Source organism: Macrobrachium rosenbergii, chromosome 31 (assembly GCF_040412425.1).
Source record: "Macrobrachium rosenbergii isolate ZJJX-2024 chromosome 31, ASM4041242v1, whole genome shotgun sequence".
Taxonomy (NCBI): Eukaryota; Metazoa; Arthropoda; class Malacostraca; order Decapoda; family Palaemonidae; genus Macrobrachium; species Macrobrachium rosenbergii.
In genome coordinates, this window is record NC_089771.1 from 33,481,929 (window position 1) to 33,503,011 (window position 21,083).

At 38.0% G+C, this 21,083-nt stretch overlaps 1 protein-coding gene across 1 annotated transcript in view; it reads right to left on the minus strand.

Moving 5' to 3' along the window:
• LOC136855531 (uncharacterized) overlaps window positions 1-21,083 on the minus strand; it is a 106,832-nt gene that overhangs the window by 58,210 nt on the left and 27,539 nt on the right. Inside the window, exon 5 of the mRNA XM_067132654.1 lies at window positions 19,134-19,627. Within this exon, the coding sequence (XP_066988755.1) occupies window positions 19,134-19,627 (494 nt within the window). The remainder of the gene's footprint in view (window positions 1-19,133; window positions 19,628-21,083) is intronic.

The window sequence follows — 21,083 nt, forward strand, 5'->3', positions numbered from 1 at the left end:
AGAGGCAGATTAAAATCTTGGAAATCTACTTCTTTGTTGAACAGCTGTGCATTCAACATACTTGAACACATACACACACACACACACCCACACATATATATACTGTAAACATATATACGAGGTCATCTAGGACGCACCAAGTTATAAAATATTTGTGTCCAAAAATCACTCCAAATACTTCAAGATTCTAAAACCTCTCCCAGTGAAACCAAATTTTACTATGAACTTCCGTTTGCCATTATTCAAACCACCAGGCAAAAAGATCTGATTGCGCAATAAGGAACATCGGCGCATCACAATAATCCCTACTCTTCAGTGTTCCGAGAAACATCAGCCTAACGCAAAATCCATGTTCAGTATCCCTACCATTCAGTGCTCCGGGAAACATCAGCCTAACGGAAAATCCTGTTCAGTATCCCTACTCTCCAGTGTTAAGGGAAACATCAGTCTAACGCAAATTCTATGTTCAGTATCCCTACTTTTCAGTGTCCAGGGAAGCATCAGCCTAATATAAAATCCCTGTTCAGTATCCCTACTCTTCAGTGTTCCGGGAAACATCAGTCCTTATAAATCCTGTTCAATTATCCCTCTCTCCAGTGTTCGAGAGGAGCATGTGATCAACGCAAAATCTATGTTCAGTATCCCTACTCTTCAGTGTTCACGAAAACATCAGTCTAACGCAAAATCCCTGTTCAGTATCCCGAATATTCAGTGTTCCAGAAACATCAGCCTAACGCATAATCCCTGTTCAGCATCACAGCAATTACCGTGTTCAGTATCACGGCGTTTATCCCCAACACTGTATTCGGGCTGCGTGGTCGACTAACAGTCATCCTTGAATACATATCACACACGTGATTAGATCGAAGGAAATATCATTTGCATTTTAAACCTGCCCATTGTCAGATTAAGTTCAGCCTTGAAGCCACACTTACGTGCGAGCGTGGGCCCTGCAGAAGGATAATGCCAAAAAAGTGGTAGTATTTGAGTCATATCTTCAGAGAGACTTGGTATTTCGGGCATGTAAAGAAAAAAAGCCTTGTTTTTATTATTCAGTACATTTCATGTGGTTTCATCACAGCTGTGCACACAGAGTTACGTCAGTTATGCAATAGTATGCCCACATGGAGAATACTGCTGTTGAATAATGTAACAATTTTAAACTTAAACGGTAACTTTGCACTTTTATAAGCTGTGGTAAATTACAAAGATATATATATATATATATATATATTATATATATATATATATATATATATACACATACATATATATATATTGGTGTACATATATTCATTATTAACCCTTTGATGAATTCTACCACATCAATACACGTCAACATAATATATAAAAAACAAAACTAGAAATATAGAAGCATTAATGAATACCTCCACCTACTCGAAACGCTTAAAAAAAAAAAAAAATCCTCGATATCAAAAGCAAACTCATAATTATATATAAAATATAATCAAGAACTCTACAAACTTTCAGGATTTCTTAATAATAAGACCTTAGGGCTGGCAACAGGCCCATTCATCTACCCCAGAGAGAGACATCGCGATCGACCTGGTCATAATCAATACTAAATATAAAACACTTGGCTGATTTGTGTACAGGAAAATTCAGGGGAGTGCGCTTCGTTACTTCAGGTGAAGGTATTTGTATTCGCTGCTGATGGATGACATATTCTTAGACAGTCACACAATATATTACATCACACACAAACACATGGCCGTATATATATATATATATATGAGATAGATATATATATATATATATATATATATATATATATATATTATATATATATATATCAGATGAAAAAAATATGATTATGTAGTTCCATGATAACGTTTTCATTCCTTATATATACATTATTATATATATTATATACTGTATATATATATATAACATATAATTATATATATATATACTGTATATATACATATAATACGTATAATATTATATATTATAATTGCCAATATTATCTTTTAGTTTATATTTAGCGGATGGGATTCGATACTTCCTGCTTATCTAACTTATCTGGATGCGCGCTTTCAGAAAACAAATACTATAACAAACAGTTTCATTTCCAAAACTACAATCCTTATAAAGTAAAAAAATACGTATAAAAACTCACCATCTTGAGCTGTAGATTTCCACAGACCTAAAGATTCTTTCTCCCGATTTTTTAAAAAAACGAACACTTTGACAAAATCTTCAGTACTTCTTCAGATGTTCTACGATCACTCTTTGATTACAGAGTCCCTCGCATTCCAGAAGTGTCAAACACACAATGCCCTGGAATATATTCCAAGTCAAGAGAGAGAGAGAGTGAGTGAGTCTTAAACTGAACTCAAGACTTGTATTGTCTCACAGGGGAAATCAACAGAACTGCCTGTATCGTTTGAATGGATGGGCTATAAAGCACCTTACGGCGCTCCTCGCGCTCAAACTGGTTCTAACAGATCTAGCAGCTGCATGGGGCAAAGATTAGGACGTAAAGCCCCTTTCGTCTTACCCTTCCACCCTGCCATAATCACCACCCGTACCCCATCCCGGCCCACCCGCTCGAAGTGATGCCACACATTCTGACAACAGTTATGATGGAGCGTTGAGAAACACCACTACACTTGACGCGTAATTCCTTGGAATATTTTCATACCTTCTTGACTGAAAGCTTGACAGATGAGCTTATTAAAATCCCGCACAGTACATGTACCAGGAAAGCATCTATATATATTCGAAAAGCGCACTTGCAGGCAACTGCGTACGGGATGATTTTGAGAAATTCAAACTATTTCACGTGGCGGCGACATCTTTACTGAAGTTAAATCATTTCTTCTAATTTAAATGTCTGAATACGCATTATTTTAGTGATCCTTTTATGCAGTTTGGAAGCCAAATTACCGAACACACAAGTAAACCAACCTATTGAGCAATCTCTTACAGCAAATTGGCAACCCGCAACAGGTGCTAGTTGCCAGCAATTCTGTAACGCGGTAACACTAGCCAAAAGGCCACACGAGAGAGAGAGAGAGAGAGAGAGAGAGAGAGAGAGAGAGAGAGAGAGAGAGAGAGAGAGAGAGAGAGAGAGAGATATTACATACACCCATCTCGCGAACCTATAATGAAATAGTTTGAGTGATTAATGAAGAAATTAGTCACGTTACCAAGATTAAAAGAAACGGAATTTAAAAGACAAATAGGTTTAGAAATAAAATGTAAACTGGCATCCAAATTTCCACTAGACCACCTTGCCCAATAGGTATCAACTTTCATCAAATTATATTACAGAACGATCCCTGACGTACCAGAACATTTTTATGATTTTCTTTCAGTCCTAGAGTTGAACGTTTTATAATACTCTAGCAAATCATAGTTTTTCTTAATATCAGACTGATAAAAGGGGAATTAAGCCATTTTAGACAAACTTACCAATATTTCACTCATTTCTTTATGGTTGTTCACGTAGGGCAAATTAATTAAAACAAAAGCTAGCATAGCACAGACGTAAAATTGTAAATAAAAAAAAAAGACATCGCACCCGCGCATGAATAAAAGATCCATTAGAAAATGACAACAAAAAATGCATTCAAAGAAACCCAACAAAAAGCACTTTCGCCTAACGCAAAAATAAAGAACCAAACGTGCATTAGTGTTATTGCAAGCAACATGTTGCTGCTGCTGCTGCTGCTGCCGCCAGCAAGCAGAGGGGGTAAGAGTAAAAGCCATATTGAAATGACTTCCCATTCTATTTGCTTGGCAAGTGTGGAAGGGGAAACAGAAAGCTCGCAAAAGCACGAAAGCAGAATTCAGAGAGAGAGAGAGAGAGAGAGAGAGAGAGAGAGAGAGAGAGAGAGAATGACGTTCATCATGAACCACGAGATTTAAAGTAATGCATATTTAATTGCTTGCTTATTATTCATTGCTTGCTTAAATAATAATAATAATAATAATAATAATAATGATAATAATGCATTGCTTGATGAAATATAATAATAATATTGGATATGGCAAGGAAAACGGTTCAGTATCCTCTCAGCTGCGCTGGTTACGAGAGATGAGTAACACCTACGTACTGGTTTATACTGGAGGGTGACTCAAGGTAGAGATTAATTAAATATAGCCATACTTAGATAAACCTTCATTTATATATGTATATATATATATATATATATATATATATATATATATTATATATATATATATATATATATTTATTATTAGTACAACGTCACAAAGAATACAAATGTTAACAATGTCAGTAAAATTATAAGTACCATTATCACTCAAACATTCAGCTAGCTCTCTCTCTCTCTCTCTCTCTCTCTCTCTCTCTCTCTCTCTCTGCCTCTCTCAGCACGTGTATGATTTATGCCAGAGTTCTTGGCCCCCTTCTCCGGCACCCATAAATCAAACCGAGCCATTACTCCGAGCGGTGCTTGCCTCAGTCTTTCAATAATAACTTCAGGCTAGAGGAAATGTGTAAATGCTTCCAGCAGCTTACCCTTGAAACAGCTCAATCAAGACTGAGTGTGTACGTGCGTGTTCTCGCTTGCGCGCGTGTGCAATAACAAGTAGGCCTATAAGGGAATCTAATACCTATGAATTTTACTTTATAATATCGAATAAAAACGTTTAGTAACATCAAGGTATGAAAAAATCTATTATAAATTGCTAAAGTAAACAAACAACAGCTTTTTGGCCACAAATACATTCTGCCCTAAAATGGAAACTGCAGTATCTGCAAAATTGTCGCAATTGAGACATGCCACCTACTGGGCTCGTGAAACACTTGTACACAAGTTGCTGCAGTTTCAGAATGCATTCTCGCATATCCGTATAATTCAAGGGTAGGGCACTCGACGTCCCAGATGGCATTTATTAGTCAGTTACTTATCTTTGTTTTTTTTGGACATATAGGTTAATATTCACTGTGAATTTTAGAGAGGACTTTGATCTTGAGGTGGCCAAGGCTTTTCTGTTTTGGTTTATCTTCGTTTTTCAGTTTTTATTGCTTTTAGGCAAATCAGGTCAATATTCTGAATTTTTAGGGGACAGGATCTTGGGGAGGAGTGTCAAAGCAGGAACAAGTTGTTGCAGAACAAACTACAAGATGCCAAAATCATTTGCAACATCAACCAAACTATTTGGTAAAAATTTAAAAACACTAAAGTGCCAGCCAAAGCCTGAATACCACAAGAACATTTATTTACATCACAACCACCGACAAATATCTAAGAAACTTTGAAGCAGTAAATTGAAAACCTATATAAAACAAAATAAATATTAAAACTTAATCATCTGTACCTCTGTCTTCACGACAGATGTGGACAGAGTGATGCATATCAATCAAACTATTAACGAAACGCTCGTCACTCTCATTGGCAGGTCTCAGCTGCAGTGACGAGAGGAGGGACTCCCGGTGGTCAGCATTCATTTATAGTACGACATCAATGTCAACCCGTTAACGCTTCAACATAATTTTGCAGTAACTGAACTGCGCTGGGTCGTGAGAATGTTTACTAGTATCTGCAATGTTGCTAGCGTTTAAAAGGGTATTTCTTTTTGGATTTGTATCGTCCAAGAGTTTTCACGTTTATTATTTTATTTAAATGCAGAAAGAAATAATGTTTCGATCCTCCCAAGCTGTTTCCTGGCTTAAAAGGTTTCGCGCCATTTCCACCATACGTTTTTCCTAGCCTAGATGTTTCGCGCCATTTCCCACCAAACCTTTTCCCTAGCCTAGATGTTTCGCGCCATTTTCCACCAAACCTTTTTCCTAGCCTAGATTTTCGCGCCATTTCCCACCAAACCTTTTTCCTAGCCTAGATGTTTCGCGCCATTTCCCACCAAACCTTTTCCCTAGCCTAGATGTTTCGCGCCATTTTCCACCAAACCTTTTTCCTAGCCTAGATTTTCGCGCCATTTCCCACCAAACCTTTTTCCTAGCCTAGATGTTTCGCGCCATTTTCCACCAAACCTTTTTCCTAGCAAAGATGTTTCGTCCTTTTTCTTAATGAAGATGTTTCGCACCATTTTCTACCGAACATATTTCTTAGCTAAGACGTTTCGCGCCTTTTTCCACCGAACCTTTTTCCTAGCTACGCAAGACATTTCGCGCCACTTTCAAAACTCAAACACTTCGATCCCTTTCCCCTGCTCAGATCTAAACGAATCCTCTCTTGTCCTGTTCGAAGTTTCGAACCCCTTCCCCAGAAACCATTCACGGCTCGAATCTTCCGAACCACCCTCGCTTCTCGCTGGCGCTAAGCCTTCAAAGCTCTATTTCTCCGATAACGAAATCCTTCAAAAGCTGCCCCCTAGCTGTATCTCCCCGCCCCCTCCCCACCCTCCAACAACGTGCCCTTCCTTGCTCCAATCCTTCCGTTATCCAGTCTTCGCTTAGCCTTTAAAGTCTTCCTTAATCAAAACCAGGGTCTCGGACCTTCGTCAGAGGACCGATACCTCCTTCCTTCCTCCGATTTTCAAATCCTTCACTCTCATTCATCTTCCTTTTACTCCAATTCTTTATTTTATTATTGTTTTTTATCACGTTGTGTGGATTCTCTCATTACCTCCTCGTCTTACTGAGTAAGATGAGGAAATGAGAAAACGGGAAATGGGTTTCTCAGTGGCTATGAATTGAAGTTTCTTTATCTTTCTTTCCAAGAAGAAGATGATAAAATAGAAGAAGAAGATGATGATAAAATAGTAGTAGTAGTAATAATAGCAGTAATGAACGTGGACTATAAAAGCTAACATTTTTCAAATCACATGTGCTAAAGCGATTTGTACAAGATTACCCAGTTACCATGAAAAATCATTTACAATAAGCATTTTGTTCCTCTACTGATAAACTTGATGCTGAGTATAGAAGCCTTCGACTTTTAATACATTTCTTGAACTACCACGACGCCAATAGTAGCAGCAGATTATTATTATTATTATTATTAAAATAGTTTAACCAGACCACTGAGCTGACTATCAGCTCTCGTAGGACAGCGGCAGAAATCCGATCCTCACAAACTGTCCCCACAAGACACAGACACTGAAACAATATCTTCACACACATTATTATTATTATTATTATTATTATTAATCAGAAGATGGAGCCTACTCATATGAGACAAGCCCACCACAGGGGCCATTGACACGAAATTCAAGCTTCCAAAGGACATGGTGTTCATTAGGAAGTAAGAGAAGGAGGAATGGAATGGAATGTAGAGTACTGGCCGAAGGCCAAGCCACTGGGACCTATGAGGTCATCCAGCGTTGAAACGGACATTGAGAGTAGTTAGGTTTGAAAGGTGTAACAGGAGGAAAACCTCGCAGCTGCACTATGAATCAATCGCTAGGAGAGGATTAAGGAAAGTAAGATGGAAGAAAGATATGAATGGAGGTACAGTGAAAGGAACGGAACGGGTTGCAGCTAGGGGCCGAAGGAACGCCGCAAAGGACCTTTAGTAATGCCTACAGTTAACCCCGTGGGGTGCACTGATAGCGCTACGGGTAACAGAAGGTAAGGGGAAATACAGAAAATTCTGTATACTAATTAAAACCACCTGATTCATCAGACCAACACAATGTTTTCTTTGTCAAGATAAGTCTTCAAAACACGAGCAGTTCCGAAGCCTTATACCAAACATTCTGACATTCCCCACTTTCAATACGACACCACCTGTTTTAATAATCAGGCGTCGATGACCTCTCAATGCTACGAAGGTCAGGAATTCATATAATTTGGCATCGATGACCTCCTCTGCTGTGAAGGTCAGGAATTCATTCATTTCCGATATGCAATGACTTCTGACCCGGATTGCGTAAGCTCTTCATATGATCTTCATGAAGTCTTGGGGTTTGGGGGGGAAGGGGGTGTCATGGCTGTGATATTCAATTATCTTGTTTATACGAAGGGATGGGCAACTCGGGAACTTGATTTAGCAGCGGGCAGAGATACAAATTTAAAATAAAATAATAAAGGGGAGGGCTAGAGTCAGGGGTTTAAAGTAATTTGTGAACTTCGTATCCAATAGAGTATGATCAAAACCGCTAAGATGATTAAATAATTTAAAAGTCTAACCCAAAGTATAACGTTCTTGCATTATGAAAATATTCAAGATCAACAATTATTAAATCTAAACAACATCCATGCAATTGCATCATATACAGGTATCTATCTAACGACATTGCAATACATACAGTAATCTCATTCATACATGTGATGAATTCTGCATTATTGTTTTCAGGTTGTAAAGGACAAGCACACCACTAATTGAAACACAAGTAAAGGGAATCTAATGACTAAAACGTGACTAATTAATATAGGATTCAAAATGCAAAGAATGTGTCTGACAAAATCATAGTAATAATTTGCACCTTGTTCACAACGCTGCCGTAAAATGGAAGACTGCAATATCTGCAAAAATACAAAACTGAGAAAAATGGTAGATACTGCAGTTTTCCCATGCCTTACTACTGATTTTGCACGATACTGCAAATCGGACCCGCTAAATACGCGTGGAAAGTACTGAAGAATCATTCTGAAACTGCAGTAACTTGTGCATTAGTGTTCTACGAGCCCAATAGGTGGCAGATCTCAATTTCGACAATTTTGCAGAAACTGCAGTTTTCCAATTCCTGGCAGAAAAAGCTTTGTTAGTTGTTTTGTTTTTAAGGATAAAGTAATAGAACTATGCAGTAAGCATATTTTTTTAGCAAGACGACAGAATGCAAAAGAGCAAATGAAATCAAAGGCAAAATATTGAATAGGTTTAGATGAATATACATTTCTTAAAGTATATCAAATCATAAAAACTGCAAATTAACCTTGGCATATACTGTAGTTTTTAACACTACACAGGTCGACGTGCCTTCATTCATGATTCTATCCTTAACAGAACCATATTTCAAGAGTCAAGAAAAACTGGGCAGATAAAAAAACAGAAATCGGACAAAAACTAGTAGGCAGATCTGCTAAGCCCGAGGTCAAATCTCTGATAGATAAACACGTGCCACATAAAAAATGCGCGTTTGATACAGTACATGAATTACACTAAGTTATTATATATCATATATACAGGAATGTTTGCGGTGGACTAGACAATGTGTTAAACATTCACTGGACGGCTGTTGTCAGGTCAGACTGTTCCGATAAGACGCGAGAGGACACGAAAATGATGGACTTCTTCGTGATAAGGAAAGATTCTACGAGAATCACTTTTAATATTCCGTCTTTCTATAGAGCGTTAATTACAATGATTTTCATCAATTTCTTTAATTACAATGATTTTCATTATAACAATTCTTATTTAATTTTATTTCTGCAGTTTCCGCTGAACCGTTCTTCGCCGCCTCATGAAATGGCAGTTCGCAACCTTAGTGTTTTCGAGTTCCGAGCGTTTAACGGGAACTCCTTGCAATTTTTTTTGTGTTATAGGTGGTGTCTACGTGATCGTTTGGCGCGCTTTGCTTTTTTTCAGAGAGAGAGAGAGAGAGAGAGAGAGAGAGAGAGAGAGAGAGAGAGAGACATACACACACACACACACACACAGAGCATATGAGTGAAAGAACCTGAGAGATAGAGAGTGTCAATGTAAGTATGACGAGAGAGAGAGAGAGAGAGAGAGAGAGAGAGAGAGAGAGAGAGAGAGAGAGAAATATCCATTCCAGACCTCCCTTTCTCAGAAATCACAACGCTACACAAACACACACACAAGCAGCAAATCGAAACACAAACATCACGGCGTCCCAAATCTACCCTCCCACATCCAGCTAAGAGCGAGTGATCCGGCCACTGAAATACGACTGATCGCGGGATTTTCAGAATCAGTCCTCCGCCGCACATTCCATGCACCGTGTGGGACACGACGGGACACATGGCCCTGCTGGAGTCAGAGGGTTTGTAGTGGGAATATTTTAGGCTATATATATATATATATATATATATATATATATATATATATATATATATATATATATATATATATATATATATATATATATATATATATATATATATATATATATATATATATATATATATATATATATATATATATATATATATATATATAGATACAGATATAGACATACCGTAATTCCTATATCGTGCTTAAAACTCCTGTAATGCCGTATTACACTTCTCAATCAAGTGTATCTCGAATCAGGCACCCCTTTTAAAAAGTCACTCGCTGAGAGAGAGAGAGAGAGAGAGAGAGAGAGAGAGAGAGAGAGAGAGAGAGAGAGAGAGAGAGAGAGAGCTTCAATTACTTGTTTTGCCCTGGCCCCGACGAGCGAATAAAGTAAGGAGTTTGCAATAGAGTGCCACGTCCGTTGACTAACGATGCCGAGAGAGAGAGAGAGAGAGAGAGAGAGAGAGAGAGAGAGAGAGAGAGAGAGAGAGAGAGAGAGCAATGTATCGCCAAGCAATTCCGGAAGAGGGGGATGGGGGAGGGGGCTTGAGTTCCTGGAAAACTGGAATATCGGATATCTTATTCAGACAATGTTTCGCCTATACAGATCAACTGGGAATGGAATGGAATGGGATTTAGGAATTTAGACCAAAGGCCAAGCGCTGGGACCTACGACGTTAAGGTCATTCAGCTCTGAAAGGGATTTTGAGGGTAGAAAGGTCTGAAAGGTGGAACAGGAGGAAAAACCTCTTAGCTGTACTATTTAACTGTTAGGAGAGAGTGGAAAGCAAGATGGAAGAAAGAGAATATGAATGGAGGTACAGTAAAAAGGAATGAAAGGGGGCTGCAGCTACGGGCCATGGTAGGGAACGCTGCAAAAAGACCCTTAAGTAAAGCCTACAGTGCACCGCGTGAGGTCCAATGACGTCACGCGGTGCACTACCCAGATGTCTACTGGGTACTCGTATCTCTCTTCATTGCAATAAGTTTTCTCTGAAGCAACTGCCACAAGGGACGACGCTTTCGGCGCATAAACTTGAAGTGTCTTAGATTTGCATAATTCCAACATTGGAGAGAAATATCGTGACTAGGAATTCTCGACAGGATTCCGATCTGGGAGATACTTGCGAAAGATACTCAAACAATTCTCTGAATCCCGGCTTGGGTTACAATTGTACTCGCAAGCTGTAGGTTTCACTGCTATTTCGGGATTTCATTCATTCGCGTGTAACAACTGTCAGTATGCTTTGGTCATTGAGTTATAGAATAGAATATAAAATTTAGGCCAAAGGCCACGCATTGGGACCTATGAGGTCATTCAGCGCTGAAATGGAAATTGATTTAAAGGTTTGAAAAGATGTAACAGGAGGAAAATCTCAAAGCAGTTGCACTATGAATCAATCAATAGCAGTTGCACTATGAATCAATTGTTATTAGAGGGTGCAAAGTAAGATTTAAGAAAGAGAATATGAACGGAGTACAGTAAAAGGAATGAAAGGGGGCACTGCCCCTACGGGGAGCGTCCGATCTTGAAATGTCCTGGAAACTTTCATTTCCACAAGAAGAGGATGACCATTTTTACTGTATGACTCACGACCCATTTCACGGATGGAGAGAGAGAGAGAGAGAGAGAGAGAGAGAGAGAGAGAGAGAGAGAGAGAGAGAGAGAGAGAGAGAGAGAGAGAGAGAGGGCAGATATTCGGGGACAGGAGACAGTGGTGTCAAGGCTCCATTTCACACAGGCACACAAACATTTCGAGTCCGGGAATCGACCAGACGACAATTATCTCTCTCTCTCTCTCTCTCTCTCTCTCTACTAGTAGGTGGGAAGAGGGTTAGGAAACAGACCTTGGGAGAAACTTTCAAACCCGTAAAAGTAACTTTGGCTGTTAATATGTAAGAAGAGAGAGAGAGAGAGAGAGAGAGAGAGAGAGAGAGAGAGAGAGAGAGAGAGAGAGAGAGAGAGAAGGAAAAAAAACTGGTGCGTGCAAAAGGAAGGAAGATTTCCAAGTGTATAATAAGTTGGCCTTAAAGTTAAACTGCTGCTACACAACTACCTGCTCTCTCTCTCTCTCTCTCTCTCTCTCTCTCTCTCTCTCTCTCTCAGCAACAATATTTCTTTCCTTGCTCTCTCTCTCTCTCTCACTCACTCTCTCAGCAACAATATTTCTTTCCTTGCTCTCTCTCTCAATCTCTGGATCCCACTTCCCACCTCTCTCTCTCTCTCTCTCTCTCCTCATTTCCCTAAGCTAATTCCAGCCCATTCACACCTTACCTACACAGCCAGCACCTTATGAAACAAGACGAAACATTTTTTCATTTTCCATTTTCTCTTTAAAAAAATGGTCCGTTTCTTTACGACACTGACGACGGCAGGTGCGAAAAACTAGCTCTGAAAGAAAGCTCTATAGCGGTTTTATTTCCTGCGAAAATTTCCAGCCATCTGCAACAGCTCTAGTTGCAAGCAATGTTCTTAATTTTGCAGTCCAGGCCACAACAACAGGCATTAGTTACATTTCTTTGCAGCGTGACTTCCACGAGCCCGGAGCTGCCACAATCCCTTTTCGTTGCTTTTACTGTACCTCCTTTCATATTCTCTTCTGTCTTACTCTCCTTAAACCTCTCCTAGCAATTCATTCATAGTGCAACTGCGTCGTTTTCCTCCTTTCAGCGCTGAATGACCTCGTGGGTCCCAGTGCTTGGCCTTTGGCCTAATTTCTATATTCAATTCATTTCAACAACAGGAATAAAATACTTCTTTGATCATTTTGTTCAGAGAATAATAATAATAATAATAATAATAATAATAATAATAATAATAATAATAATAACAATAACCAAAGTCTATATTCAATTTAATTTAACAACAGGAATAAAATACTTTTGTTCATTTTTAGAGAATAATAATAATAATAATAATAATAATAAAATTCTATACTCAATTCAATTTAACAACAGGATTAAAATACTTTTTTGCTCATTTTGTTTAGAGAATAATAATAATAATAATAATAATAATAATAATAATAATAATAATAATAATAATCATCATCATTTTACAAAATTGCCAACCATAGAACTAAACAAAAATACTGCTTTGAACAGCAATATCATCATCAAATAATAATTATAATAATAATTATAATAATAAATCATCATTATTTTCCAAAAACGATGACCGCAAAACCAAACGGGCAAAAATAATGCTTTGAACAGCTTCGCCATTAACAGAAGTGCAAGCACGACCAAGGTCGTATTGTGCTCTCACATGCTCCCAAAGACATTTTTCGTCTCTCCCTCTGTGAAAATTTCAAAAGCACTCCACTAGTATCCCCTACACGCATCTTTTTCATCTCGCAAAAGAACTTTTCCTGAACAAAGTTCAAGAAACCGTCCCCACGTTCACTTTTTGAGCAAAAATATCAAAAGGGGATGAAAAAAACGGTGAAAAATTCGAGTGCGAAATGCATTGTGACGGAATGTTTTTGAAAAGGGAGAGGGAACAGTATTTCTAAAGAGAGAGAGAGAGAGAGAGAGAGAGAGAGAGAGAGAGAGAGAGAGTCAGAAATTAAAATCATAGGGGACAGCATTTTTTTTTAAAGAGAGAGAGAGAGAGAGAGAGAGAGAGAGAGAGAGAGAGAGAGAGAGAGAGTTGAAATAAAATCATAGAGAGCAACATTTTTTGAATAGAGAGAGAGAGAGAGAGAGAGAGCTGAAATAACATCATATGGAACAGTATTTCTAAAGAAGAGAGAGAGAGAGAGAGAGAGAGAGAGAGAGAGAGAGAGAGAGAGAGAGAATAAAATCATAGGGAGCAGCATTTTTAAAGAGAGAGAGGAGAGAGAGAGAGAGAGAGCTGAAATAACATCATATGGAACAGTATTTCTAAAGAGAGTCTAAAGAAGAGAGAGAGAGAGAGAGAGAGAGAGAGAGAGAGAGAGAGAGAGAGAGAGAAAATAAAATCATAGGGAGCAGCATTTTTAAATAAGAGAGAGAGAGAGAGAGAGAGAGAGAGAGAGAGAGAGAGAGAGAAAATGTCAGGCTCACCGAGGTAAAATCATTTCACGATCAAAACGACACAGTCTGGAAATAGACAAAACCGGCTTTCTCCCAGACACAAGAAAATGCAGTATTGTGGACAAAGTTATTAAGAAGGAAAAACGGCTCAGATGTCCACACAGAAATTCCAAAACTATTCAATGTATGTAGCGAGCAGCGAGGAACTGGTATTTTTTTTTTTTTCATTTTTGGGGTCAAAATCTCTATTCTAACTAATTTTCACTTTGAAAATATCGAACTAAATATAGAATCTAGGCTAAAGGCTAGGTACACTGAGGTCATTCAGCGCTGAAACGGAAACTGACACTAAGAAGGTTTGAAAGGTTTAACAGGAGGAAAACCTCAAAGCAGTTGCATTATGAATCAGTTGTTAGGAGAGGGTTAAGGAAAGTAAGATGGAAGAAAGAGAATATGAACGGAGGTACAGTAAAAGGAACGAAAGGGGTTGCAGCTAGGTGCCATGGAAGGCACGCTGCAAAGGACCTTAAGTAATGCCTACAGTGCACCGCATGAGGTACTTTGAAAAAAGCCAAAAATAGGTTCTAACGTCCAATGGTAGCACTATGCCTCAAAGACAGCTTAGAATTTATGAGCAAAAACAAAGAATGTTTAAATGTCTTATTAAAATCTCTGTGTGGTTGGAAACTTCCAGAAGAAAACGCTGTGTGAATAGGAATTTCTCAGGAAAAACTGGAATATGTTTAAAAATATATAAAAATCATGGAATACAGCCTTTAGTTTGAGTCCTGGAACACTAAAAAATTCTCTGGAAATCGAACTGGGTTCTTAAACAAGAGCTAACACGAATGCCGGGACAAATCTGAATCTTAAAAGAGAGAGAGAGAGAGAGAGAGAGAGAGAGAGAGAGAGAGAGAGAGAGAGAGAGAGAGAGAGAGAGAGAGAGAGAGAGAGAGATTCTCTGCAGAAAGTATCAGAATATCCAAAGATATCTATAACAGGAATAAGAAATTGTCAGAATATCGATAGAGATACCAGAACCTTCGAACAAAACCTGAACCTAAAAAAAAAAAAAAAAAAAAAAAAAATATATATATATATATATATATATAAATATATATAAAATAATATCTCACAACCCCAAAAGCAAGCAAAAACCAAAGCACACCTGTCTGGCAAGGCGACCAGACGCAAATAAGCCGAACAAACAAACGAAGTCTACTGCTTGCATAGCAATAAAAAGGAAAGGTGAAAGCACAGGGTGAAAGGTCAAAGGTCATGATCGACATGAGGATGAGGGAAGCATCATCATCATCATCATCATCATCATCATAACGCAGAAAGCGAAGAAATGGGGAGGAGGGGAGGGGAAGGGGAGGGGAAGGGGAAGGGGAAGGAAGGAGGAGGAAGGAAGGGGAGGGGGGGAAGGGGAAGGGGAGGGGAAGGGGAGGGGAAGGGGAGGGAGGAGGAAAAATCAATACAAGCACAAGAGATATAAAGCTGGCTCCAGGCATTACCTGGTGACGTAGTGAAATTCAAGCACACACACGGCTGCACACAGCAATGAGACTTAAAGGCAGGAGACTTGATAAAAGCAATCATTGAACTTCATCCGGCAGTTAATTGTTAAAATGGAACACGACAGAAAGCAAAAACACAGTATACAAAAATGTATATATTAAAAACACATTGATAATATAGCTGCATATTCAGAATGCAATTAAAAAGATTGTTGATAAAACAATTCTTACAGACACAATCACAGCAGTTAATTGTTAAGAAATGAACACGACAAGAAATGGTTAAATACGTATACAAAAAATGTATAAATTAAAAAATCAGACATATCGACAATATATTTTACATACTTATTCTAAGAATGTAGACAAAAGATTGTTGATAAAACATTTTTCTCATTTCTTACAAACACAATCACGGCAGTTAATTGTTAAGGAAAGGCAGAGCACGACAGAAATGGTTAAAACACGTACACAAAAAATGTATAAATTGAAAAATCAGACATATCTGACAATATGGCTTTTTAACATATATTCTAAGAATGTAGACAAAAAGATTGTTGATAAAAACTAATTCTTTAAACACAATCACGGCAGTTAATTGTTAAAGAAAAGGAAGAATACGACAAAAGCTTAAAACACGTCTACAAAAAATGTATAAAATTGAAAAAATCAGACATATCGACAATATGGCTGCATATATTGAATGTGAACAAAAAGATTGTTGATAAAACAATTCTTACATACACAATCAGCAGTTAATTGTTAAGAAAATGAACACGACAAAAAAGCTTAAAACACGTATACAAAAAATGTACAAATTAAAAAATCAGACATATCGACAATATGGCTACATATATTTTAAGTAGGCAAAAAAACTCTTGATAAAACAATTCAAAAAGCAATAATGGCAATAATTGGAAAGAAAATAAATAGGACAGAAAAAAACTTGAATATAAAAGTAAAATATGTATAAATAAATAAAAACAAAAAACACATCGACAACAATATAACTGCATATATTCTAAGAATGTAGACAAAAAGATTGATAAAACAATTCTTAAAAAAAGCAAAAACGGCAATAATTGCTAAGAAAATGCATAGGAAGACAGAAAAAAATAAAAAGTAGCAAAAAATAATATAGAGAAACAATATCAAACTGTGTAGCTGCATTGTTTATACAATACAAGGTAGACAAATAAAAAAGCACAACTACATTCAATATACACTTTCAACTTGAGATAAATAAAACAATAGATTGTTCGACTCAATATAGACAGGTAAAATAAAACGACTCAATATGAACAGGTAAAACAAAACAGAAGATAGAATTTGGGCCAAATTGACCCGGTGAAAAGGTTTGAAGGTGTAACAGGAGGAAAACCTCGCAGTTACATGAATCAATTTGTTAGGGAGAGGGGTGGAAAGTAAGATGGAAGAAGAGAATAGGAAAAGGTTACAGTAAAAGAAATGAACAATTGACAGGGGTTATTTAGGATTACGGACAGATCTTCCGTAGCATTTACCTGACCTCTCCACACGAACATCGATCTGGATAAGGAACAAGTAAAAAAAAAATGCGAACTTCAGCGCAATCCGGTTTTCTGTACAGCCCGCTACAGCATATAATCAAGGCCACAAAGCAGATCTAGCTTTCGTGAGTGGTCTTGGTATAATGCTGTATGAGCCGCGGCCCATATAACTTTAACCACGGCCTATATCGTCGCCAGACGCACGATTATAGCTAACTTTAACTGCTTTAAATAAAAACTACTGAGGCTGAGGACTGCAATTTGGTGTGTTTGATGATTGGAGGGCGGATGATCAACATACAAATTGCAGCCTCTCCCTCTCTTTAAGATCTGAGGGCGGACAGAAAAAAGTGCGGACGGACAGACAACATAATAGTTTTCTTTACAGAAACTATAAAAGCAGTTACATTACATAAAATCTGAGTGTTAAGTTTCATAAAGGTAGAAATAATTCTGAAATTCTCAAAAGAGAGTCACTAGTTTTAAAAATGTGACTCTCAATTATGTCAGAAATACACACTTATTCAAATGTACACGAAAGCTGAATCAGTCGTCATTAAGAAAGATTTGGGGGATAACTGTTAAATTTAAAAACAGCCCGTTTAGTACCTTCAAATTCTCTAAACACTCATTTCGCGATTACTAAGTTCAATAAAGGAGCAAGTGTACACTTTGAAGACTGAGAAATTTTCAAAAATAAAACACAGATACATAATTGAATATATCAACAAAATATATAAAAAATATAACCTTAACAGTTTAATCAAGTTAATACAGAGAGAGAGAGAGAGAGAGAGAGAACTAAGCTTTAATCATTTGTAAGGTTATACAGACTCAAGGATTAGAGAGAAACTGAACTCTAATCATTTGTAAAGGTTAATACGAAATAGTTAGAGAGAGAGAGAGAAATAAGCCTACAGCAGAAATGAACAACAGACCTTTTAAGAGACCTCAATAAGCACTCATCATGTCAGACGGCGCAACTCGGCCACAACAGAACAAGCACACACAAAGCTGACCAAAATTAACAAAAAAAAAAACATTTCCAAACACACACAAACAACAAACAAAGTTACGCAACAAGCCCTCATTCTGCCCTAATAAACTAACATTACGCATATCAAAGGCTACTCCTCTCCTCCACAACTCATTGAAGATTCTTGCAGGGGACTTTCAGCCACTCCGTGGAAGGGTCCACAAAAGAGTATTCCCAAATGGGACACCTTTATGTGAGCCAATCAGGATGTGTTAGTGGTTGTATGGGAGAACTTTTTGCTCAAAATCCCTCACTGAATATAACAGATTAATGCGGGACCCTGATACAAGCGGTTCACGTAAATGGCGTGGACAGTCTAGTTTTCTTTAAAATGTTCATATTTCCAGTATTTCACAACACTAATAGTACTTTCAAATGGTTCCAACACAAGCACAATCTATGAGAAATAACAGGAGTTCGATTCCACAGGTGGGAAAGTCTTTGGACTTCTCCAAAACACCAATGTACCCATATTAAAAGGTGCTGATGACTTTGGGTGCTTTTTGCTAGTAAAGGTAGGACTAGAGACTATGAGAAACCTCATTACAAAGTACTTATTGAGAAGCGGAAGTTAACATCTTATATTCTATACTCCAAATGAAAAGGTGTGTGTGTGTATATATATATATATATATATATATATATATATATATATATATATATATATATATATATATATATATATACACACACACATACATACATATGCCTATATAATATATAGTACATACTAACTTTCACAAGCAGGTCTCCATCTATCAAATCAATCTATGGAAAGGCCGAATATAATTTGGAAATCAAATAATTTGTCACGATTGAAAAAAAATATCAAAGAATAAACGACACACGCAATGTGTAAAAACAACAACTCACGAACTGTTTATACATACACACAAGTACGTCAGATGTATTACGAAACTGAATGCATAATGATATGAACTTCATAAACAGCATAAAAGCGTCTACCACGTAAAGCCATATATCTTATTCTAATGACATTGCCTAAAGGAACGATATAATATATGACTTACCGGTTTGAAGGAATGCATCTTGTAATTGCCTAAAGGCACGGCATAAAATACAAATAATAAACAAAACAGATAGTAAGACTTACCGGTTTGAAGGAATACATCTGTCCAGCGGTATCACGGGGCTGCTCTATTCTCCCAGGACACAGTTGTATTTCGTGAGACGATAAGTCCTCTGCGTTATTGTTCCCGAGCATCTTCTCCGTTTCAACACTGACCACATAATTCTTCATCCAAGCCTCATTTATCGCAGGTCTTTCGACACGGTTATCCCTAGCGACTGGTTCGTTTTCCGCATTCACATTTTCCGCGACTTGGGGCATTTCCGCACAGGGGACGTAACCAATAACGCCGTTACCCCTCGTTCCCAGCTTCTGCAAGGATCCCATTTTCATTGCGGATCCCGTTTTCTGTGTCCTCTCGCCCGCGAAGGCGTCGCTTTCCATCATTTTTCGCCTGATGGAATTCGTCGAAAGGGACAGCCTTCCTATGTGGCAGGGGCTGGTCCTGAAGCGGTTGTTGACGGTGCTACAACTGGCGTGACGGACCCTGCCGGAGCCCGGTTCCTTGGGCAGCATTTCTGCAAGGAGACGAAAATAACAGCGAGGGATTATTTACTTGGCGCTTCGACTGACCGGCTGACCTTCCCCTGCTCAGCTCTTGAACATCTGCTCAGAACAGGAATGTAGCAATGGCCACAAATCTGTATACTGGGAATGTTTGCTTCTTTACATACCTTTTTACTGACTCTGAAATTTTGACCCAGAATCTGTATACTGAGAATATTTGTTTCTTCACATAGTTACTGACTCTGAAATTTTGACCCAGAATCTGTATACTGAGAATATTTGTTTCTACACATACTTAGTTACTGACTCTGAAATTTTGACCCAGAATCTGTATACTGAGAATATTTGTTTCTTCACATACTTAGTTACTGACTCTGAAATTCTGACCCCCTTTTATAAGGAAGTGATAAACTAAAGGACAATTTTACAAGCCACAAAATCTGTAACTATACTCCATCGGCTCCTTCATGGCGAAAAGGGCAGGGCATGGGAGGTGACCGGCGCTGCCACATCAAATATTCCCACTCACGTTGTATGGTATATGAAGGTAGCATAAGTTATACAACACAAACATAATTGGTTGCTAATTAATTTTTGCCAATTATTAAAGTCCCTCGTAATTTTCTAGCATTTAACAACAATAAAACAACACGTTTATTCTTAAACGTGACAAAAAAAATTTCCAGCGCTGCCAGTTCCTCTCTCACGTGTTAAGCTGACCTCAGGGCATAAAGATGTCAAACAGCCCGTGCCTCCACAAGGGAAGTTCAGTCAAAACACTCACTGACTCATTAAGGAGTCTGTCGCCTTACAAACAACATGGAACGATGGAAGGAGGTCCTCATTCCCGCATTAATCTTCATCCACAGGCTCGAGAAATCGTTCATAGGGTCGTTAAGTACTTTTCTAAAGAAAAGGCAAACCGTGGACCCATTGCGGATATCAGAAAAACACTGCAACGCGCCTCAGAAGCAACAATGATACCGGAGAGAACAATCAGCAGGATTTGCAAAGAAGGCAAAGATAGGAAGAGAGATGCGGCACAGCAATTTTCCTGGAACGGGAGAAGCATCAACCGAGAACCGTGACAGAGGTCAAAATTGACAAGAGCGTTTTACGTAGAACTGTTTTAGACTCATGTAAGGAAGGAAGTACCAACGCTTGATATAATCAAAGACGCGTTAAAACACAATAGATATTTTTCATCGGGTATGGGCATTCATGCAAAGGTATCTTGTATGTTATAACGATAAAAACTGATACAAAAACAAAGAAAAAAAAAATGAAATATTCCGAGTAAATGGCAAAGCTGGAGCTAAGTCTGTAAGGAAAAGAAGATATATGAATAGAAAAATGTTATGAATACTCTTACTGGAAAGAAACGAAGGACCATATTATGAATAGATGATAAATTAAATAGCTGCCGGTAATCTTATTTGTGTAACCTATGTATATTTATGCTGCGCT